Source organism: Alternaria conjuncta (assembly GCF_024043145.1).
Source record: "Alternaria conjuncta strain BMP 0040 chromosome Unknown scaffold_4, whole genome shotgun sequence".
In the NCBI taxonomy this organism is placed as follows: domain Eukaryota; kingdom Fungi; phylum Ascomycota; class Dothideomycetes; order Pleosporales; family Pleosporaceae; genus Alternaria; species Alternaria conjuncta.
The window spans coordinates 1,364,542-1,387,536 of record NW_026250093.1 but is presented as its reverse complement, the minus strand read 5'-3'; the positions used below and the strand labels follow the sequence as shown (position 1 = coordinate 1,387,536).

The following is a 22,995-nucleotide window of genomic DNA, read 5'->3' as shown; positions in this document are numbered from 1 at the left end:
GGCCATCCAACGCCGTTGTTTGACGCGTCAAATCAACACCTAGTCGTTCTTTCGACCAGTTAATCTGGACCGCTCGCTGTCCTTCGCTTTTGAATTCGATGGCCCTGACTCCTCTGAATCGTCCGAGTCGTCCGAATCATCCTCCTCATCCTCGCTTTCTTCCTCGTCGCCACTTTCTTCACTGCTCCACTTATCATCCTCGCCTACAGCGAAGATGGTGTCGCCATCGAGACTCTCCCTGGGAGGTACGATGGGCTTCTGGGCTTGTGGTGCGGGCAAAGGCGATACATCGCGCGCAATGTTGTTGTTGTTCGACCTCTGGGCTGGGTCGTATGAAGGAGGTTGGTCTGCTCCTCTCTCTTCTTCATCAAGAGAGTCCCTCATCGAGGCAATCTCGAAGCCTTCATCATCTTGTGCAATCTAAAAGTCGTCAGTAAGATTGTGGGTGCTACATTTGCGAAAACGTACCTCATCACTCATGGCAAACCTTCGGTTGTTGGCCGTTGGTCTCCACATATACGCGACGAAACAGACGTCGGCCAGGTAGACGAGGTTTAGCCAGCCATCGAGCACGAACCATCGTGTTTGCCAATGGGTTGGCGCAAAGTCAGGTGTCGACGCTCCAGCAAAAGTGAAGCTGTTGATGAAGAAGAAACCAAAGATGACAACGATGCTCGTCAAGATGCACCACCATAATCTCTTGTACATGGTAGCCTTAACGTGCTGCTTGCGCTCCATCAAGTCCTTCATCGTGAGGTTTAGCGAATTCAGAGTCCAGATGTAGAATGCCGTGAGGGTAGCCGACAGAGGAAGGATGACTAGCAAGACCAGAGGTCCAGCGTCATCTGGGCGAACAGTAAGCGAAGCTACAGCGTAGATAACGCCGAAGATGAAGTGAGCTACAGCAAGCCAGCGAACGACCGTCATGGTCTTGCCAAGAGAAGGCTTGACAACGCCGTATCCCATGCACACGATCAACAGGAGGAAGAACGAGAAGGAATTACGGAAAGCGTTCAGCACGGCGACGACGATCATAAGAGCTTTGGTGCCGACGTTGTTACCGTGGCGGTTCTGGTAGTCGTAGTAGCCCCAGGTCATCAGCATCTCCACGACTAGGAAGACTAGGATAGCCGTGATGTAGTTCTGGACGGCAAGAATGTCGTGGCGATTCTGGAAGTATAGGAAGCCCCAGAATGCCAGCACAACAAAGTACACAATTGTGATGCCGCCGTAAAATGGGAGCTTGGCGATTTGGGCCGCCTGGAGCTCGCCATAGGCATTCCGGAATGTCACAATAGCCTCGAATTCCAGTTCCTTGTCTGCCGCATTCGCAGCCACACAATAGTAGCCCGTCTTGATTGGAACCTTTGTTTCTGCGGTGGAGACCGGGTATTTGATCGGTTTCGGGTCGTCGAGATTGATGGCGTCGGTTCGAATAGGCATCTGAGAGGCGTCTTCGACGTCTTCTGCAAGTACCCATTTGCCCTTATCTTTTTCGTCGCAGAGTTTCAGTTTTATCGATTCGTCGTCGCAAATGTAATGGCGATTTTCCTGGAGGAAGTCAGTTGGGTTATGCGGAGAGTATCAGGACCCACGTACATCATTCACGGGCAAGTCGGAAGGTGCGCCCAGAAGTAAAGTGTCTTTCCATTCCCAGATCACCAGGCTGACAGTTTGGTCCTTGATGCCCTCGTTCTTCTTGGGATCTTTTATGAACTTGACAAGTATGAAGGGATCGACCTTGCCTCCCCACGATTTCTTGCTGTACATGCCGCTGGACTCATATGAGCATGCTGCCTCTGGCTAACCCAAGATGCGTATCTTCCTACATACCTGCACTTTTGCGTCTCCTTATCGGAGAGCGTAACATCCATCGCTGCTACTGCTGTTATCGTAGTGAACAGCAGTAGAGCGATGTTGCGCAGCCGTGCCTTCATCTTGCCGGATGTGAGGCCAGCTGGCGGAGCTGACGGCTGGAGGTTTGCGGCGCTTCAGGCGGAGGTATGCGCTTCGATTCGAACTGGCGACAGCGTCTTCCCGTCAATTCCTGGTTAACGGCGGGTCATGGGTGGGAGTTGGTGTTTAGTTGACGATGTTTGGCTTGCGCGTCAACGTTCCCGATCGTCACCTACGGCCGCCTTCCCGGTAGCTGTTAGCGCGCATTCCCAGAATGTGGCGCAGCCGCCGGGCGTCAAAGGGCAACCACGACCAGAACCGCCGACGAGTCAGCCCTACCAAACACATTCACCAAAATCAGCCCAACACACGCACATCATGCCAGGCAAACATATTGCTGGTGCCTCTGACGAGCCTTGCAGACGATGCAAAGACCCTTCAGTTCTTGTTGTGCGCTCCGAGCCGCTTTGCCAGTCAGTTTACGCCACCTGGAGGGGAAGAAGAATTCGCTAAATTTAACATAGTGACTGCTTCGCCCGCTACGTGCATACAAAGTGCATCAAGCGCTTGGAATCGTTTCGCGTTAATTTTGGAGCAGAACAGCAGCGTAAGATCCTGGTACCCCTGTCCTTTGGGGTCTCTTCTACCACTCTCCTCCACGTACTGGACCTGCATCTCAAGACGCAAAAGAGCAAGACTGGCCGTACCGGATTTGAGATTAGCGCGATATATATCGAAGATCCAGAGCAAAAGGTGCAAGCTGCGCAGCTACTCGACAAGGCTCGCGAGCAATATCCGGACCATCAGTACGCCTCACTGCCGCTGCACGATGTATTCCGCCTTGTCCCAGAAGATGCCGCGATACGCTCGTTGGTGCCCCAGGACGACCAAAAGGCAGACTTGAGTCTCGAAGAGCAATTTGTTCACATGATAAACTCTCTCACCTCGGCCACGGCTCGTGCGGACGTGCTCTCTACCCTGAGAACACGGCTAATCGTAGAGCACGCGAAGTTGGCCGGGTGCGAAAGTATTCTCTGGGGAGATAGTACGACCAGACTCGCTCAAAAGACGCTTGCCGAAACTGCCAAGGGCCGAGGATTTTCTCTTCCGTGGCAAGTCTCAGACGGAATGTCGCCCTTTGGTCTCAACTTCCACTACCCACTTCGAGATGTCTTGAAGAAAGAGCTAGTATCATACACCAAGATGGCGGAACCTGGACTATCAGAACTCGTACACGAAACATCAATAGGCGCCACCCAAGCATCGACAAGTTCCAAGAATACTACCATTGACGACCTTATGACGCAGTACTTCGAATCCGTCGAAGAGAACTTTCCAAGCATCGTCGCAAATGTAGTCCGCACGACAAGCAAGCTCGAAGCTCGCCCCGATGCGCTCTCAGATCCGCAGTGCAGTCTGTGCAGTATGCCTGTATCTGGCGGCCGATTTGGCATACACGGCTGGGGTGGCGATCAGCAGGATGGCGATGACTTTGAATCCACAAACAACAGAAGGGATATTTGCTATGGCTGCACAAGATCACTGCCTAAAGCCACGATGAGCGCTAAGGGTCCTTGAACGCATCGCTGAACAGTACACTTTTCGGACTTCGGTGTTCCGGAATGCTGTTGAGTATACAAATCCAGGCGACTGTGCGAGGGTGCGCAGTCTTTCCCAGTTCCCGGGACTCTAGCACCGACCGGTGCCAGCGATGGTCTCCTCATAGGAGCGGGCCACAATACGCGGTACTCGCACTTCGAGTTCCCTGTCGGGTTATTACCATAGAAGTACCCACGCCGCTGCGAATACCCAACTCGCCATGCAGCACACAAGCTCAGCCAGCATCACTTTACGCTGCTTGTGTGTAGACCACAATACTATTGGCGGTGTGGGCGTTGAAAGACGTGATGCAGTAGTTTATTACATTCTGCTCGGATGCGGTCGGAAAGTTCATGTTCAGAGGATAAGATAGTCGCGAATAGATGCAGTATCCAGTCCGCCCTCGCAGTCTGCGTTCATGATCCAATTTTGCGCAGGTGGAAGGACTGAGGTGGGGTCTCCAGTGACCCAGCAGTTTGACACCAATGTGTAGTTTGCGAATTCGTCCTGTCTTAAGACAAGTGGGGTCGGCGCACCGATGGGAAGTATGACTTGGTCTCCAATGGCGACAGATTCAGGGGCCAGCGCCTGGTATTCGTTGTCTATGTTGATAAGCCGATTGAAACCATAGGACAATTTTCTCTCTGAGATCCGCTTTACTGTCCCAAACGGTATGGCTTCAATTGTAATGGAACGGCCATCCTCATTTACTACAACACTTGGTTTGTGCCTGAATGACTTTCCATTCGTGAACTCAGATGCGCATGCTGTGAACGGTTCCACGTCTAACCAACCGTCTCCGTCGATCGTAGGAAGATATAGAGGAGTGCATCTCCAATCAGGTACCCATGACGGCATAGTTCGTGGCACCTCATCATGGGTACGTTGGAAAGCGCCAGCACATGAAAGAAGGTTGTAAGCTGAAGTCGAGGCGAGTGCTGCTTGTGCGAATTCGAGATAGACTTGTTCGGTAGTCGTCGTGTATGTGGGCATGTAGTAGATCGTTGGCTCGTTGGCCGTCGACAGTTTCGGACGGGTGTCCGTGATTACGACATCACAAGACCCGCCTAAGAGTGCGAAAAGGCGGTCCCGATCATCGCTGCATTGCCTGTCGTTGAAACCATACATCATTGTGAGTATGTGAAACCTTGAATCATTGATCCCTCGCGACTCAGGCTTGTCATCCGATGCCCTATGGTCGTCCTGCCAAAATGAATACCAATCATCGTGACGGTACCACGTTTCCTGTCTGTTATAGTGAATACTAGTCATCCTTGCATTCAGGTATTCTTGAATGACCTGAGTTGGGTAAGTTAGAGTCACGGATGTCTCGTCTGACCTGAAGAGTGGTATTTACTTACCCATCTTCGCGAGAACCAGCTACTTGTTGCTGGATGTCTGCCTGGCTCCACGGTACCCAGAAAGACGTGCACGCGCTTAGAATAGCCATATATCTTAGCCATTCTCTTGACTTGACTGTCTCGCTCAGCTGAATTATCTTGGTTGATACATATGCTGTCAACCCAGTATCGTTGGTGGCCATCGTTTTCGGGCACCGAAGCGAGTCGCTCGATGACGTCGCGAAGATTGGAGGTCACCTTGAGATGACTTGTACCGTTATCACAAACAACGTCGTGGTTGCGGATGGGTTCACCCCAAACATACGAGATGGCTTCATAACTATCCCCCTCTTCACTCAAGAGACAGTGCTCGATGTCGCATTCGATTTTATTGCTGACCCCATTACCGGCCATGATTTTAACGACTCGAATCTCTTCATTGACATCGCTGAGAGGACGGTATGTGTAGGGAGTGCGCAACGCAACTTCTATTTGCGCTTGGGTGTGGCCCTGGATCGTTTTGTCGCCTAAGCCGTCATTGGCGGGCATGGCTCCTCTTGTATTTGAAGATCGCTTCGTATGCCGTCAACTTGTCGTAGCGGAAATAGAGATGAAAGAACGGCATGCTACTTCAGGCAGCCTCTAATGGCAGGATGAATGGGCACCATGTCGGGACTGTGCCACATGAGGGCTATGCTGCGATCGGCGGATGAAAGAACAGGCGCAGCAGTCGCATCCTTCGCACAGGTGATTGTGAACGTCATCGTCTTGGTATTCGCGCATCCAACATTCCGAGCCTTAGGCGGTACATGGTCAATTAATCAGGCGGTCACTGATTGGAGCGGTAACACGCCGTTGGCTAGGCCCCGGGCGGACGAAAATGTGTTAACACACACGGGATAAAAATTGCAGCATTATTCAAATAACAGCTGGTATGACGTTACTCTTTATTCTTCTCGACGTGAGTTTGCCCAGGTGTGAGTGTAGGATGTTGAGGAAGCGACCTCCGTGGCCTTCACCCCGCGCTAACCCTTGCTTCTGTTGATGATTGGCAACTGCGGGGCGTAAAAGGAAGGAGCACCCAACAAGCCCTAAAGCCTATTTTGCAGCCAAACCTGTACGGAGTAATTGGTTCATCCATTCATACCGCTAGTCTAAGGCGAACCGCACCCTCCGATCTAACAGTCCCGTCGAGTAAGGTAGTAAGCGTCTAAGCATCTAATCCATCCCTTTCAACCATCCGTCTAACGACATCAATAACCTCATTCTGCCTATCACTAACTCCCATCCCCGGTTCCTTGACCATGCTCTCCAGCACGCCATCCAACATACCCCTCAGCCGACTAACCAACACACCAATCCTTGCCCAACCCCTCAGCCTAATCCACTCATCAACCACCAAGCCCCTGCCCAGCGTATCAACCTTGATCTCTCCAGCGAACAACAGCAGACTGTATGCGTTGAACGGCGTGATGTCCCTAATGAAGACTTTACTTGTAGCCATCTTGTTGAAGTACGCAATGAATGAAGCGTTGTGGGGAAAGGTCTGGCTGGCGAAGAGTGTTGAAGAGGGATGAACGAATACGCGTCCGTTCTCTTGGTTGAAGTACTTAATTTCGCGGGCTGAAGGATCGAGTTCTACGGCTCCAGCTATGCCTGCTGCGAACTTCTTGTCGGGGAGCTGGATGCGTGCGATCTGCGGGTTGAAAGATCCGGCAATCAAAGCGCGTAAGAGCGCGTCGTTCGCGTTGTGTTTGTTGTAGTACGAGTGTGTCGAAGGGTTGGCGGAGGAGTAATGTGTGGGAATGAAAGAAATCTCCTTGAGAGACGACAGGTACTGGGTGCGATTGGACGCGATGTCGAACATGGTTTGGGGGTTCAGTCGGTTGTCTTGACACCAGAAGCGGAGGTCTCGTGTTGACGTCCCTTTGCTGCGCAATGCAGACCACTGTTCGTATGCTCGAAGGTCTACAAGTAGGTCTCCCTGGTTGTTAGAAAACGAAGCGCGGAGACGATCGAACTCATTTCGAGTTTCCTGGTCTCGCTCTCGTGGTGATATGAAAGGGCTGCGAGCCGTGAGAACAGACGCGATCGTCAGCACGGCTTCAAGACAGCCAAACGTCGCGCCATATACTAGAAGCTTGCCCAGTCGGAGATCTGCCGGGATCATAGACATGTGTCGACCAAGTGCAGTGAGTTCGTCGTCTGTGATGGCACCCATCTGCGAGAGCAATTGGATAGCACCCTCTACCGCTGTACTCTCTGGTGGTGTGAGCGCTGAAGCAAGGAAGCCTGTAACGTCCTGCACCCCCATTGCCTTTATGGACAGACACATCTGCTCAAGTGGCACACGTCGAATCTCCGGATCGGGGCGCTCCATCATCTTAGCTTCAGCGTTGCGTGTGTATAGCTTGTAGCAGTCGCCTGCTCGGACACGCCCCGCTCGGCCTCGTCGCTGTTTACATGCTGCCCTTGAGGCCCAGGTTTCGGCAAGGCGAACCATGTTGTTTTGCGGGTCATAGCTTGTCTCCTTTACCCTGCCCGTGTCGATGACAGCGACGATATCCTCGATAGTGATCGACGTTTCTGCGACGTTGGTACACGCGATGACTTTACGCTTGCCGTGGGGAGCGGGAGGGAAGACGCGCTTTTGCTCGACTGGCATGAGTGATGCATGTAGAGGCAATGCATGGAGGTTTGCGAATTGACTGAGCGCTTGGAGCGTGCGATCAATCTCCATAGTACCAGGTAGGAAGATAAGTATACCTCCATCCTTTGTACCGAGCTGGCGGTCAATGTGACGAACAGTCTCCGCGATGAGGTCGTAGTTGATGCCGAATCCGATACTCCGGAGATTCGCTGAGAACGATTTGTCTTCGGAAGCATCTTCGTCGCCCATACCATATCCCTTGAACCCGGTGAAATGTACGACATCGTCGACATAGTAGTCCGTCACGGGATGAGTGCGACCCTCAATCTCGACACGGCCTACGGGTCCAACCTCTTTGAAGTAGGCTTCGAAAACAGCAGCATCGAGAGTGGCACTCATCAAGATGACCTTGAGATCTTGCCGCTTTCGTAAGATCTGGCGCAAAAGAACGAGCAAGAAGTCTGTGTCCAAACTACGCTCGTGAACCTCGTCGACGACAACGTGACTGACATCGGCCAGGGCGGCAACGACATCGTCGGCATTGCCACCCGACGTTTGAAGACGTCTTAAGAGTACACCAGTCGTTACAAACGTGATCTTAGTAACTCCTTGCTTCTGTTTAGATTCTCCGCGGATAGTGTACCCAATCTCGTCGCCGACCTGAGAGCATCGCTCATCGGCCACACGATCAGCAAGACCAAGCGCAGAAATCCTGCGTGGCTGGGTGCAGATGATGTTCGCAACAGCACCGAGCTGTCGCTGTATCAGATCATCGAGGACGAACTGCACCGATTGAGTCGATTTTCCTGATCCAGTCTCACCTGAGATGATCGTGACCTTACAGTCGTTGACGGTGCGGACGATTTCATCCCTCAACCTCCACGCAGGTAGTGACTGCCGAGCGTTCATCATTTTTTGCTGAGCTAAAGATCCCTGCTTAGCTTGCCAATCAGACATTATTCTTTGACTAGTAGGCGTGGCGGGTGTCCAGTCGATAGGCCTCCTGGGTCGTCCCTTTGCTCTTCGTTTTTGAGTTTGCTGTTCCGACGAGTGATCTGCTGCTGCAAGGCCAGAGGAAACATCGGTCAATCTTCCTGGGTTCTGGAAGATATCACCGGCGTTCGTTTGGATCCAGTCTACGATATCGTATACCATAGGCATGCCAATGAAGTTGGCTTCAGCGTGGAGAAGCGCTCGGCGAATGATGCTCAAACGAATATATGCTGGGATGGCCGCCTCGAACGTGATGATAGGCACGACCGCGGGGTAAGGACCAAAAGGCTTCCTAACCTGTAGTATGAGCCGCTTTCCTTGTTGCTTAACGTCTAGCTCGATGCGACAAGATTCGGGCGCAGGGCGCGAGAACAGACCGTCGTATATTGCCTCAAGTGATGACATTTCCACCTCCCACGGATCGTCCTCCGGAGACGTCTCAGGCTCACCATTGCCCAGCGAGAGATCTTCCAGATCTTGTACTAGGCTACTCTCTTCCTCATCTGGTCGGAGTAGACGAGCTTGCAGCAAAGCCGCGGCCTTTCTCTCATCACTGCCTTGACTATCGTATGCTTCTTCGCAAAGGTCCATAGAGTATCCGGCTGCAGCAAGGCGCTTCACGGCACCCTCACGCTTGAGGTTAGAGCTAGCCATACTGACGCCAGCAACGTAGCCTTCTGGTAATGACCACGATGGTAGGTCGTCCTCAGGTACATGAATGAGAAGCCATTCAATAATCTCCTCGCGATCTTTGCAAATATCGGCGGCCTCCTCGACGTGGCTTCTCCGAAAGCCAAGGTTCGCGATCTCCTCGACTAGTCGGTTCTTTGTAGACGGATTCATTTCGATGCCGTTCGGGTTCCAGAGTGCGTCCCGGCGGATGAGACGCTCTGCCTCTTTGCGTGTCCTCTTCCCGAGTTCGATCTTGGGCACTCTCTCCCATCCCTTGAGCAAATTCCGGCTAGGTGCTGGACCGTTTGAACTTGGCATGGCGGCACCTGGCTGTTGGTTGTGGGCTTTCTGCGCCTCTTCCTGCTGCTTCTGTCTCTTCTCACGCGCCTTTGCTGCTGCCTCTCTCGCCTTCTCCCTTTCAGCAAAACCGAAGAAGGGGTCTGCCTCATACATCCATCCTTTGCCCTCTTGTTCATCCCTCTTCTTGAGGTCCATGAATTGTCCCTTCCAAAGGTCTTTATACGTGGGCGGAAGCATGGTGTGGAGGTTCTTCCCGCTGGCGACTCGGAAGAGAGTATAGGCGGCGGCAAAGTTGCGCGCTTCGACGGCAGTAGGCTGATGTGCTTGCTCTTCGAGCTCCGACGGGATCTTGATGGGAGGTAGGGTGGTGGTCTGCCGTGTTTTCTGGTTCATCTTGGAGAGTACCACAGCGTAGGCAAAATGCTGGTCGCCATCTTTCCGCTGCTGTAATTAGCAATGGCCTGCTATTACGGCGCGACTACTTACGATGCGATAGTCAGGCTTGCTCCACTGCTGTTTCTGGAAGTGTTCCGACAGGAGGTTGACCGGGAGCTTTCCTGTCCACGATGCGCCGGCGATGAGCGTCCTTGTATCCGGCTTCTTGGGGCCATCCTCGGCTGCGGGCTTTCCTTTGCCCTTACTCTCGCTCTGGGCAGCGTCTCCACCAGAACTCTCGCCCTTCTTCTTCTTGGGTTTGGCGTCACCGAAAACAATGAATGATGTATCCTCCTCAGGGGGCAAAGTCTTCTTGGCGGGCTTGCCGCGGGGTGGGTGAGCGTTCTTGGGCATCGTATGCGATATGTATAGTGTAGTTGTACGTCCTGGACTCCATAGAAGTATACTCAGGAAGAAAGAGTGGAGGTATGATAATGTGATTTGTTCGTGGGCGGTGAGAAGGGCGCAGTCGCTAATGAAAGGGCTCAACCACCGGGATCAATATTGCACCACCCTTCAGCGAGTCCAAAGAGGAAAGAAGCACCTATGATGGCAGCCATCGCGAGTTCCTGGCGCTTTCACTCGAACGCGATGCGCAATCCGAAATTCCGATGATTGCAGGGATGCCTCGGTACGCTTGGACCCACTCCGAGCCTCATCGTCATCGTTGCTTCACGAAACCCTCACGAAGCATTCACGAGTATCGATGCGCCCACTGGCCCCAAGCTGGATAGCAACCCGATTATTTCGAGCCCCTATCATACAAACCTCGAACAAGCATACGAGATCTTTTTGCAAACCCAAACGCGACAACAAATCGACAATGACGGGCCGCCCAAACATGACGGATACCCACGATGCCATTACGGACAAAGAGATAGCAGGCAGGGAGACGGCAAATCAAGCTCAGCCCGCAATCGACCCTGCCTCTTCGAAGCGCCCCAATGCATGTACGTCTCATCGCATGCCTTCAACAATCTCAACGCGCAACCTTAACTCACGGTGCAGTCACAGAACTCATGACGCAGTCGAAGAAACCAAAATCACCCATCGTTTCCGCCGCAGACGGTCCAAGTACGACACAGAAGTCTGCCAAGACAGCTAAGCGATGGGACGGACGGAATGGGCTGGGCGTCTATATCGAGAGCCCGGAGACGAACCCGGAGAACAAGATACTGGAGTACGACGATGACTTTGTCGTGATAACCGACAAGTACCCCAAGGCGAGGTATGTGCCCATGGTTTTTAGTAACTGGAGAGGACTAGTAGGCTGACGACCAACAAGCGTACATCTTCTACTCATCCCGCGGAAACAGGTCTACTACGATCAGCACCCACTCCAAGCTCTCTCCACAGACCCAGCCTTCCTCGCCGAAGTACGAGAACGCGTCGTTCGTCTCAAAGAACTCGCTGCCTACGAACTCCGACGTCAATATGGCGACTTCAGCGCTTCAGATAAACCATACAATGAGGCTTTTGAGGCAATGATGAGCTCTCCCGACCCACCACCTCCACCCGAGGAGCGCGCAGCACTCCTTCCACTCGGCCGAGACTGGTCTAAGGATATCGTAGTAGGCTTACATACCCACCCCTCGATGAACCATCTACATATACATATCTTCAGTCGGGACATGCATTCAGACTGGATGAAGCACAAGAAACACTATTTGAGCTTCAACAGTAGTTTCCTGGTTCAATTAGACGAGTTCCCTCTAGAAGAAGATAGTAAGAGGTTTTCTCCCGGAGATTGGCCTAGTTGGGACATGAAGTGTTGGCGATGTGGGAAGAACTTTAAGAATAAGTTTGCGGCATTGAAACAACATCTCAATGAAGAGTTTGACGAGTGGAAGAGGCAATGAATATGGCAATGTTGGCCCTGAACACCATGCCCGAATTCAAAATATTTTGACCCTGAAGCCTACATTGCATCAAGAGTTTGCGAACTTCCGTTGCTGACACCAATGTAGACTGCGGGGTGTTCATGAGTGGCAACTTGATTCGGGATACATTAAAAGTTGCTAATGTCTGAGATTCTACCAAGCCATCTCCCATCGGCGACTTTGTCATACAGATCTCCGTGCTCCCCCATCTAGCGAACGACCAGGGTCTTGACGACATTAGTGTCGATATCATGCAAGCTCGCTGGGAACTTGCAAGACTCGCCGAAAATACAGCTCTTCGTGCCCTTGGCGTAGTGAATCTTGTTGGGCGGTGCTGGGCAGCGGTGGCCATAGATACACCTAATATCCTGGCAAACACTGCCGTTGCTGCAAGGTGCCATGCGGGCGACAAGACGGAGGGTAGCCAACTCGTCGCTGGTAGGTTTGTACGCATGGAGATGGGTGCATTTGGTGTCGTAGGGGCATTCGGCTCGAAGGAAATGAACGTTGCACAATTTGATCTTCTTCATGCGGTCCACCTCAGCCTTATCGTAGTCCTTACACGGCGGATCGACGCGTTGGCCGGCGCGGTTACGTGCGATGACTTCTTCGCGGTTCACGGGCTTGTACACTGGGGTCTCTGTAACGGGTGGCGGCGGAGCAGCGGCCTTAGCGGCCCAGTTCAGCAACGGCGCTGGTGGATCTGGCTTGAGTGCCGGGAACGTACTGTCCGAAGCCAGTGTTGATGTTGAAGGCGTTCTAGGCAAAGCCATCATTGTCGCTCGGTTTGGCAAAGGACTGTCCATGATGGGAGACTTCGATGGGGCTGGGAACCGGCTTGGGAGACCGGTCGAAGCTACAGACGCCTTAGAACTATCGTTCGAGTCGATCCTGCCCGGAACAAATGCTGGTGGAAGGCCGTTGGCGTATGTACTGGCGGCGTATGTAGGTCCAGATCCCCAAACCACGAGCTTGGTCTCCCTGAAGAGACTTGGAAACTTCTTCGTTTGGTACGGCAGGCCGACGAGTTCCTACAGAGAGGTGAGGTTAGCGTGCGGACTGTACGAGTGTTCGTGGAACCCATGGCTCCCGCGAGTCAGTCATGTGCTATACATGCTACGTACCTTCTCAAATGGAACACCCTCAAGGAGAACCACCTTGTTTGTCACCTGAAGGCGATCGGAGCACTGCTCAAGCGTTCGCGCGTAGCCATTATCGTGTGAGCACCCGAAGAAGATCCGACGGCAATGATAATCTTGGGAGTATAACTTGAATAATTCTAAGATTGTCAGTACGGTCAGAAGCCTACATGGACGTCTAAACTCGGAAATAGCTTAGGATAGTGGGTTTTGAGGAATACAGTAGCACTCACCGATGATCTTCTCGTCAGCGCGATCTTTTCCCGCACCGACGTCGATAAAGTCGAACAATGTCTTTCCCCGCGTGAATCCACGCACGAAGTCCTCAAACTCGATGATGTCTTCATAAATCCCCCTGCGTACGAGCACGTCGCCCAGCCCCCGAACGTTCGCATAGATGCGGCAGGCGATGCGGTAACCGAATGGGATATCTTGGCACTCATTCTCGATATACTCGTGGATATCGGCGAACAATTGGACAGCAGCCCGGCGGCCACCTTGCTCTCCCTCGCGGAGGAAGTCGTCACTAAACTGATATGTAGTCAGCAGACTGCACTCAACTCGCAGTAGGTGGAGCTCACAATCATGCCATCGCCGTCAATCAGTACCATAACAAATGGATTCTCAGCCTGTCACGTCCAAGTCAGCTCCAAAGCGATGTGTGGCTGGATGGGATTACCATATTCCGCTGCAGGTTCCGGTGCGACCTCTCATATTGCTGCTTCTCATTTTGCCATGCGAGGATCCAGTTGCGATCGCGGTCGCGTTCGGTGGCCAATATCTGGTACTGTTGGTGCATATATTCATACCGATTTTTCATTTCCTATTGCGCGTCAGTCACGACTGAGTGATAGTGACAGTTACAGTGCACTTACGGTCATGAACTTCGCCTTTTCATCCTCGAACAGCTGGAATTGCTCGAAGCGTCTGGTAAAGTCTGCTAAATCGGCGTCGGAGGGGCCCGGTGAAGCCAGGCCAAGGCCGCTGAGCGAAGGCGACATATCGCAAAGGGCGCAGGCGACCGGCGAACAAGTGTGTGACTTAATGATAGAGAATCGAATGGCTGCGATTTACGTGTATGAGAGAAGGCGGAGAGAAAGCAGGTGCAGGAGGTTCGAGCGCTCTTTTTGCGGTTAGTATAGATTTTTCAAGCCCGAATAGGAAACCGCAAGTGAAGGTGAGTTACTGCGGTGACATTAAATATCACTGGGCAGTGAAGACGGCCAGTCTGGCTTTTAACGGTATGCAGCCATGCGCAACGCCGGCGGGCAGCCACTCCAAGGCGGTGTATATGCAATTATAGCAAACTACAGAATCATGGGTGCCGCTGGGTCTGAAATAGAAGGAGCGACATTTGCGGCGTGGATGCCATGTACAACGCGATATGGCGCGTACCAGGGAACAGTCTATACTTGGAAGGGGCCAGCCACAGAGAGTGTCAAGCGATAGCTCATCTTGACGCAAGGATGATAGAAATAAAATGACCTAGAAGTCTACATTGCGCTCAGGTTTTGCGACATTTCGTGTTCATACTGATGTAGGCTGCAGTGCACCTGACCACCATCTTCGTTGTAGGAGAGGAGGTGGAGAGACGGCGTCGCATTGCCGCGGCTCTAGTTCCGTCCTCCGACGCCAAGAGGCAGCTGCGCCCGGACGTCACTTCCCAGAAGCCACGTTCGAATTACCCCATCTGTTCCCACACGCCGTCCCTCCTCCTCTCATCCCTCTCCCCGTCTTGTGTCGTCTTCATTATGGTCAATTGGAAGTTTTCATCTCTGCTCCTGCTCTCTCTCCGAGCTCTCGGCACCTATGCTGAGCCCGCGGTAAGCTCGAAACTTTCTGACGCAGCATGACATCAGATGGCTAACGGTCGCGTCTCCAGGCTGAGAAGGTGCAACAAGCAGTAGACGAGCCGCAAACGCCCAACCTCAACGTCGCCGTTTCCGTCTCTTTCCCCCAGTCTGAGATCTTCGGCGTCAAGCTCGTCAACGGCCAGGCCACCCAGGCGCGTCTGTCTGTGGTCAACAATGAGCCAACCCCCGTCGGCGTCACCATTGTCGGTGGCTCGTTGATCCAGGAGATCAAGGGAGAATCTCAGGTCCTTCGCAACCTCACTCGCCAGCGCTACTCCATCCAGATCCCCGCTGGCGCCAACGAGACGATTCCCTACAGCTTCACGACGGAGATGCACCCCCAGAATCTCCGCCTCCAGCTCGTGACTGTGCTGAAGGACAGCAAGAACAACCTCATCACCGTCCCGGTCTACAACGAGACTGTCAGCATTGTTGAGGCGCCCACTAGCTTCTTCGACCCCCAGATGTACGTAGCAATCCACCGCTCAGCCTGGACACATGTACTTACTTCTCTCTAGCATTTTCCTGTACCTCGTCCTCCTTGGCGCATTCGGTGGAACCGTGTACTTCATCTACAACACCTGGATCTCTACCTTCTTCCCGCAGAAGAAGGGCCGCGGCAAGGGTGGTGAGCGTGCTAAGGCGTCTTCGGGCCAGAGCAAGAAGGTCGACCCCGCCGATCAGGTTGCCGTCGTTGGTGCTGATGGTCCTGCTGTCACTTCTGGCGCAAAGGCCTACGATGAGAGCTGGATCCCAGCCTCGCACCTTCAGCGTCCCGAAGCCAAGCGCGTCCGCAGCGGCCGAGCTTAGATCCCCTGAACTCGACTTTGAATTCTTTGGGACAATTGGATAATACGAACGGCATGTCAGCATGCGTGCCGTGTGGATATGCTTGCATGTTCGGATACCTGGGCGCAGTTGTGCGCTGCAAGATACGTCAATGCTGCGGATGCAGAAGGCTTGGATAATGACTTGGATGTACTATATTGCGACGTCTAAAAGTTGGCCGACCTTGTACGATAGGAAAAGTAATGTCATTGCTCTGACTACGACTTGCCAGACATTTGCCTGAACGTGCTGTCGTGGATGCAGCCTTGGAACACCGTTACACCGCAACAATGACGAGACTGGGCTCACATGTTGGGCTGATTTCTCAATACCCGCGGAGTCTGGCTTCTCACATGCATTGCTTTGCAGTTACACCCGCAGTATACATGAGTACTACGCATATATCTTCGCGCTAGTGCAAGCCGCAAAAGAAACGTTGTAGAGCAGAGCCGGTATTACACCGTTCGCTGAGGTTACCTGTGATCCATCAGCTGCCCCGCATCGCGATCTCCATGCCAGTGTCGTACATGCCATCTAAACTTACTCCGCTCAAAACAACATCTCTCGTATCCAGACACACGGGAGATCCTCCGACGTCGGTGATCTACCTCGCGTCGTATCTTTCATCTCAGGCTAAAACTTGTCCAAACATTCGGTGGAAGCATGCTAGAAGCTCTGTGGTCGTCAAACCAGACGCCGTTGCTTCGCCCTAGCCAGTGTTCGCGGAGGCCCACCCCGCACTTTAGGCTCCGTGCATGACGTGTCGCAGCCTCCCATCTCCAAACAAGCACACACACGAGCACCATACAAAGTTCAAACACGCACCAACTACCATCACACGCCTCGGCACCTTGGCTGCTTCTCGAATTGTGTAGGTGTGTAAGCTGCAAGTACAATGCGCAATGCGATGCGCCTCTCGGCCCTTTTTTGCTTTTCCGGGCGTTTGGGGGGTGGAGGTGGAGGGTCGGCTCGCGCAAACTGGGGGAAAAGACAAATTGCTCAAAGCACCGTAGTCGCACACGGAAAACCCACCCGGGGTAACGGGAGCTAGATGAGCTGGACGCAACCCACGATCGCGTGCATGTCGTTTAGTCTGCGTTGGTCGTAGTCGTCTCCTTTGGAACGAGAATTGTCCGCCGATTGGGTCCGGATCCGCATGTGCAAGACGTGATGCTCACGATGCCGTGGGGTGATCATGGCTCGAAACGGGAAGGGCTTCACATGTCACGGCGCGGGCGGGTTTGGGGGGCACGCGCGCTAGAGGCTTGCGTGGATGGGCGAGTTGCTTGTGACTCCGAGGGTAGAGAGTTAGTGTGGGTCTAGTTGGGTGAGTCAATTTGGATTCGTGGATGGATATAAGATGAGTGGTTGCTGCTCTTGCTACGCTTTTTGCTTATAACAGACATTCCATCAGCTGGGAGGAGACATCCAACATCCGGTTACTACACATCGTACCATCGTATCGACGACATCAAATAACAAGCCCTGCTCTTATTACCACCGAACAATCACCACGTTTCATCCTCGAGCATACGACATCAGACCAACAACACAGCTCGCATACACAATCACAATGCCGCCAGTCAGCCAATTCCCACCTGCGCGCGTCTTCCTCAAGAACGCAACCTCATCATCTCCATCATCCATCAACATCTCGACATCACGACGAGCCAGCCTGACATCGCCACTAAGCCCCAGATACGCAACTTCGTCAGCGTCGAATGCGTCGCAGTCCATGGCACAGATGTTGTCGCAAAGACCAGGCGCTAGAGAGATGGATGGCGGTGCGAGACGAGTGACGAACTGAAGCATCGAGTTACTATTCAATTTCAGCGAATAACGCTCGACCCACATACGACTCCAAGGACATCACAGTCAACAGCAGATCGCTTGCTTTTGTCTAGCAGACGGACCTTGATGCGACACGAACGCCGAGACGCGAAAATCTGTGCCACCATATCGCGCCGTCAGGAGTGACGACCCAGAGTGCAGAGAACCGCTTGGATGTATCGCAAGACCAAAATTATCATGCAAGGACTTGCACCAAGCGCGGGACGCATGTGCTCACTCACGAAAAGATCGTGGGATGTTTGGCACAGGGCACTACAGAAGTTGCCAACGGCGTTTGGGTGTGGTTGCATTATATTTAGATTCACGATACCAAAGAATTCTCTTCAAATACAAAAGTTTACTTGCTGTATCATACCTCTCCCCATTGAGTCACAATGTCCCCTTACGCAGATCAGACAACACAGTACGCGTTCAAAGTCACGGTATCCACTCCGGTAATCTGAAGCTGCTCCTGTGATCAACCCAACGCGGACCAGCTCGCCCAAGTAGCACAATCCCTACACTGTCTCATCATGAAAACGGTGCATTTGTGATAATTCAGATCTATAACGACTGTGTGTATTCATGAAACTACATATGTCATCACCATCCCTTTGAACTTAAGCCTTGCCGTCGCAGTAGAAGACGCACGCACGGCCCAAGCTCTCAGCCAGAGATCTTCTTACCAAACGAGCTCCGCGCCACCAAACTCCTGAACCTCTTGCCAAACACATACGCCGGAATGGTAAGCGCACAAATTCCCAGGTTGATGACCGTGATGCCGTCGAACACCGCGCGTGGTCCGATGTTGGCCATGATGCCGTTCGCGTAGGTTGTTGCGATGAAGGTGAACACCGCCTTTGTGAAGTTGATGGTGACGAAAGCCTGGTTTGCATCTTTGGGGTGGCAGTCAATGACGTAGGTCAGACTGGCTGTCGACGCGAACGGCACGGAGAGCGAGTGAATGGACATGAATACCAAGGGCCAAACGATGGGGTAGCCAGCAGAAGTGCTCATACCAAAGCCGAGGAAACCGATTGTCGCAAAGATGACGGCAGGTACCATCAGAGTCAGGCGGAATTCAGGCTCGAAGACACCCTTGTTGCGGCGGGCCATGAACTTCGCGAGAGCATCGGCTGTCCAGCCGGACAGGGGCGAGCCGATAAGTGCGACAACGAGGAGAGGTAGGTTGGTAAGACCAACTTGTGCTGGGTTCAGCGAGTACGGTGGCGCGGAGAAGATGTTGACGGAGAGAACGGAGATGGTGAGCAGCCACGTCTAGAAAGAAAAGGAATAGTCAGCGCATGTCTCGCAGAAACCGGATGAATTACTCACAAAGTACGACCCATACACGATAGTGCTGAACAGCACTGCTGGGAATGCGATGAGCGGCACAGGCTTCCAAGCGTTCTTCCAGAATGATTCTTGCGACAAGCGGCCACGGAAGAGCGCTAGCTGGCTGTGGTATGACTCTCTCTCTTCTTCGAGCTCGAAAACGGAGGAAACGGACTTGTGCTTCTCATTGACGGCAAGCTTGTCCGTGGTAGGACGGGCGCCATAGTAGGTGGTCTCGACGACGAAGAAGTACATGCCGAAGAGGATCGGGATGAAGATCAGTGCGGAGATACCGAACGTTGCCTCGAAAGAAACGTTCTGAATGATAGCACCGGCGATTGTCTGACTAAGACTGGGTCAGTACGCAGAGGCGATGAACTGGGTGGAGAGGAACTTACCCGAGAAGCACACCAGAGGCTAGCATGCAACCCCAGACTGCGATCCTAGTACCTCTTTGGTGTACAAAGTACATGTCGGATACTGTGGAGGTGACAAGTGTCTCGAGGGGTGCTGATGCAATACCTTGCACGACTCGCATGACAGCGAGAGAGACGAAGGACTGCATTACGTCAACGAAGACCGGTGTAGCTCATCTCTCGATACACACCCTGGTGAAGAATCCCCACACGTTCGTTGCAAGAAGGATCACAGTGGAAATGATGAAGAAGGGTCGCTTGCCCCAGATATTCGCTCCAGCAGCCGTGAAGAACGTGGTGAAACCGATCCAAAAGGCGAGAAAGCCAATGATCAGACTGGAAACCATATCGATGCTGACGTTGTACTTCATGGCGATGAGTGGAAGTGCGGGTGTCACCATGGGTCCAAGACTTGCGGAGACTCAGCTTGTGGAAACAATGGAGTGTCTTCGATGCTTACGCTGTTGTTACACCGGAACTGAAAGCGAGCAGAATCATGATGCATTCCTTCCTTTTCGGTGACCTGTCGCGAGTGAGACAACGTATCGTGACAGAAATTCAATGGTCTCTCACCAGTTGAGCGGGTCGTTGGGACTATCCGAAGGCTGCGGCTGCAGGATAACATCGCCATCGCGCTTGACGTCGCTGAAATCAACCTTTGAGTCTACTGAACAGGGATTAGTGACACCGTGTTACTGTTTCGACGAATGTATCCTACGGGCAGGTTCAGAGTCGTTGATGGTAGATGTTCCCGGAGGAGCTGCCATATGGCGGTCTTCTAGAATTCCGAAACCCATTTTGGTGGTACCTAGGTCTGCGAACGTGAAAGAGAAAGAATAGTAGGAATGGAAGGAATGTAGTTGACTGCCGGCAGTCTTCTCGAACGCGCTGCGTTGAGAAAGAGTAATTAGAATGTATAATGAATGAAGCAGCAGCAGTAGGACAGCGAGGCCAGCTCTGAACGATGAGTGCCTTGGGCCAACCTTTCTTATGACCGCATTGCGATAGGGCTCGAGGCATCAAGGGTAGCCTGATACTAACGAAACTACGCTGAAGCGTTTGAGACAGAGCGATATACCAACCATGCTCGTCGATCGACGCCTTGCATGGGCTTGACTGCCGAAGCCTGACCAGGGCTAGCCGAACGCGACGTCCAACGCAACGTGTTTCAGTATGTCGGAACTTCCCAGAGATATATACGCCCCAGCGAAAGCAGAATCCGCGGTCGTAGAAAACCCCAGTGTCCGAAAATACACGGAAATCATGCCTGCCTGGCAGCATATCTATCGATGCAGCCGTTGATAGTTGGTTGTGGACGCGTCTCAGCCGTTACCAGTTGCTTTGGACATTGACATCTGCCAAGACACCATCACAAGCATATCCACGCGGTGATGTGATGACATGGTGCGCCACAGTGCTGTCTTGTTGGGACCGTTTTATGTTATCGGGAGGTGGAGGTAGACAGGTAGATCCGATGGCGCGTGTGGTGCCTGACCCTGGAACAGATGATACAACCGTTGGCGTGTTGCGCCTTGGGTGCGAATGCCCAAATCTTCTGTAAGCATTGCGACGACTCTCAGTAATCCAAGCTGCCCTCTGTGACTGTCATCAGCATAGCACACGCGTTCATGCGCGAATGTTGAGCGCTCTTCACGTTTCGCTTCAACTGCCGAAGACAAGACGCGTGATGATCGCGTGTCCAATGCGCGACATGGTACGCATGAAAGTCGCGTCGATCATGCAGGACAAGAAGCTTAAGAATGTGCGATGGGCGTTGTACGATGTCGATGTTGATGGAAGGCCGACTGCGACAAAGTCGGCAACCCGTGGAGCTGATCGCCCTTGACCATTTGCGGTATGGTGCCCGACGTCATCGCCATCGTGGGGCAGCGACATGTACCCCGCGATGGGTCATGGCGTAGATGCTATTGGAAACGATTACTATTGGAAGAGATTACTATTTCCTCCGCTACAATTGCCATTTAGCCGCAGTACAGCCGTTATTGGGACTACATATCTCGAGGAGAGTGAGCTGTCCAAGATCTTCAAGAAACTCCTGTGCCATCAACTTGCGGAATATTCATCAAGATGTCTATCGGCATAGCTATCATTGGAAGCGGCATCTTCGCCAAAGAAGAACACTTGCCCGCCATTCAAGACACCCCGTCATTGAGCCTAAAAGCAGTCTACTCGCGATCACTCAAATCGGCAAAAGCTCTATCCGAGAAACTGTCTGATGTCGAACTCTACAGCGACGATCAGGATGGCAAGAAGTTCGAGGACCTACTGAAGAGGGATGATGTAAAGGGCGTAGTCATCGCGTACGTATATTGCTTAACAAAGTGCAGAGCATGAGTTGCTAACATATCGCAACTCAGACTACCGATCCTCGCCCAACCTGACTACATCAAGAAAGCGCTCGCAGCTGGCAAACATGTTTTTGCGGAGAAGCCCATCGCGAAAGATCTAGCGACCGCACGCGAACTGCTCTCATGGACACAAGACTCCTCCAACACCTCTGCAATCTACACCGTAGCCGAGAACTTCCGCTTCATCGACTCCTACGTCTGGGGTTCTGAGCAGGTCGCTTCCCTGGGCCGCATCCTTACCTTCCGCGTACGTGTTGCTGCCATGGTTTCGGCGGGCAGCAAGTACTACGAGACGGAATGGCGCAAGAAGCCGGATCACCAGGGTGGCTTCGTGCTTGACGGTGGCGTGCACTTCGTAGCGGCGACGCGTCTTTTGCTACAAGGTGGCGGCCGAAAGATCAAGAAGGTCAGCGCTTTCACCGCGCAGCTTCAGGAGCACCTTCCGCCTGTCGACACACTCAATGCCACTATGCAGCTGGACAACGATGCTTCTGGTACTCTGTCCATTTGCTTTGGCACCACCGACACTGGCTCTGAGTACCTGGTTGCCTGCGAGAAGGGCTCAGTTCACGTTGCTCGTGGCAAGGTCACCATCACCATGGATGGTAAAGACCCAGAGACGAAGGAGTTTCCCGATGAGGGCAACGGCGTGAACCAGGAGATCAAGGCTTGGGCAAAGAGTCTAGAGCAAGGAAAGAGGAACGAGATGCAGAGTCCTGAGGAGGCGTTGAAGGATCTAGAGATCTTAGAGAGTTGTTTGAAGAGTGGAGAGCAGGGCGGTAAGCCAATTGACGTCAAGCAGTAGAGTATGTCGCGTTAGCCATGTGTACATACCGCAAAGAGATGCAAAAGTAAAGCTTCTCTGCATTTATCTCAAGCCTCTTACAAACTGCTGTCGCTATAAAGCAAGCTCTTCTTAGCTATCTTACACCTCTCTTTCTTTCTCTAGCTTTTGCGTAACGCAGATTTATGTAGAGAATGCTAGATGCCTTCCATGTAAGTAAAATATACACGCAGAGCAGAAAGTAGAACATAGTGAAAACAACGTTGCAAAAAAGAGCAAAAAAGCATCTTCTATCCGAAGATAGAAGACGACGTCTAACCATTGCTGATTTTTCGTTTCTGGACATTGTTGTCTGTTGTATCCTTCAAGGGTCCACATGTTCCTAAAGGCAGACTGGGGAATCGAACAAGGCGCCTTTGGGTGAGTTGGGTCTGGACCGATTAACCATTCGGAAGCCGTTAATATTGTGGTTGCGGGCTCCTGTCTTTGGTCGTTCCTCTCGAACTTCAGCCAAGGTGGCTTGTTGATGGAAGATTGGGGATTTAGGTGCTATATATTGGGGGAGATGGTGTGGAGTGTGGGGTGGAATCTGAGGTGGAGTGAAGGCGGGCTTGGAAGCGAAAGCTTGGTTGCCTGGTGAGAGCGCTGTGTGCGCGCGGGCTTGCGCGTTTGCATT

At 52.6% G+C, this 22,995-nt stretch overlaps 8 protein-coding genes across 8 annotated transcripts; 4 read left to right on the top strand and 4 right to left on the bottom strand.

Annotated features, from left to right (window-relative positions):
• Positions 1-39: 39 nt before the first annotated feature.
• Positions 40-1,937, bottom strand: J4E85_003313 (uncharacterized protein; the record flags this gene model as incomplete). Its single annotated transcript, XM_051467581.1, has 4 exons — positions 40-420; positions 469-1,551; positions 1,600-1,774; positions 1,834-1,937. The coding sequence occupies 4 exons, from the start codon at positions 1,935-1,937 to the stop codon at positions 40-42; spliced, it is 1,743 nt and encodes a 580-aa protein (XP_051328740.1).
• Positions 1,938-2,274: 337 nt separating this feature from the next.
• NCS2 (cytoplasmic tRNA 2-thiolation protein 2) lies at positions 2,275-3,474 on the top strand (the record flags this gene model as incomplete). Its single annotated transcript, XM_051467580.1, has 2 exons — positions 2,275-2,369; positions 2,421-3,474. The coding sequence occupies 2 exons, from the start codon at positions 2,275-2,277 to the stop codon at positions 3,472-3,474; spliced, it is 1,149 nt and encodes a 382-aa protein (XP_051328739.1).
• A 2,571-nt stretch (positions 3,475-6,045) lies between these two features.
• On the bottom strand, positions 6,046-10,239 carry J4E85_003311 (uncharacterized protein; the record flags this gene model as incomplete). Its single annotated transcript, XM_051467579.1, has 2 exons — positions 6,046-9,891; positions 9,937-10,239. The coding sequence occupies 2 exons, from the start codon at positions 10,237-10,239 to the stop codon at positions 6,046-6,048; spliced, it is 4,149 nt and encodes a 1,382-aa protein (XP_051328738.1).
• Positions 10,240-10,726: 487 nt separating this feature from the next.
• Positions 10,727-11,744, top strand: J4E85_003310 (uncharacterized protein; the record flags this gene model as incomplete). Its single annotated transcript, XM_051467578.1, has 3 exons — positions 10,727-10,835; positions 10,894-11,113; positions 11,171-11,744. The coding sequence occupies 3 exons, from the start codon at positions 10,727-10,729 to the stop codon at positions 11,742-11,744; spliced, it is 903 nt and encodes a 300-aa protein (XP_051328737.1).
• A 230-nt stretch (positions 11,745-11,974) lies between these two features.
• Positions 11,975-13,905, bottom strand: J4E85_003309 (uncharacterized protein; the record flags this gene model as incomplete). Its single annotated transcript, XM_051467577.1, has 6 exons — positions 11,975-12,796; positions 12,890-13,020; positions 13,138-13,435; positions 13,486-13,533; positions 13,584-13,685; positions 13,780-13,905. 6 exons carry the CDS (start codon positions 13,903-13,905, stop codon positions 11,975-11,977), a joined length of 1,527 nt encoding a protein of 508 aa, XP_051328736.1.
• A 750-nt stretch (positions 13,906-14,655) lies between these two features.
• J4E85_003308 (uncharacterized protein) lies at positions 14,656-15,567 on the top strand (the record flags this gene model as incomplete). Its single annotated transcript, XM_051467576.1, has 3 exons — positions 14,656-14,727; positions 14,787-15,223; positions 15,276-15,567. 3 exons carry the CDS (start codon positions 14,656-14,658, stop codon positions 15,565-15,567), a joined length of 801 nt encoding a protein of 266 aa, XP_051328735.1.
• Positions 15,568-18,081: 2,514 nt separating this feature from the next.
• Positions 18,082-19,537, bottom strand: J4E85_003307 (uncharacterized protein; the record flags this gene model as incomplete). Its single annotated transcript, XM_051467575.1, has 4 exons — positions 18,082-18,693; positions 18,751-19,096; positions 19,149-19,309; positions 19,358-19,537. 4 exons carry the CDS (start codon positions 19,535-19,537, stop codon positions 18,082-18,084), a joined length of 1,299 nt encoding a protein of 432 aa, XP_051328734.1.
• A 1,717-nt stretch (positions 19,538-21,254) lies between these two features.
• Positions 21,255-22,340, top strand: J4E85_003306 (uncharacterized protein; the record flags this gene model as incomplete). The annotated part of the gene is made up of 2 exons (XM_051467574.1): positions 21,255-21,487; positions 21,545-22,340. 2 exons carry the CDS (start codon positions 21,255-21,257, stop codon positions 22,338-22,340), a joined length of 1,029 nt encoding a protein of 342 aa, XP_051328733.1.
• Between the last annotated feature and the right edge of the window lie 655 nt (positions 22,341-22,995).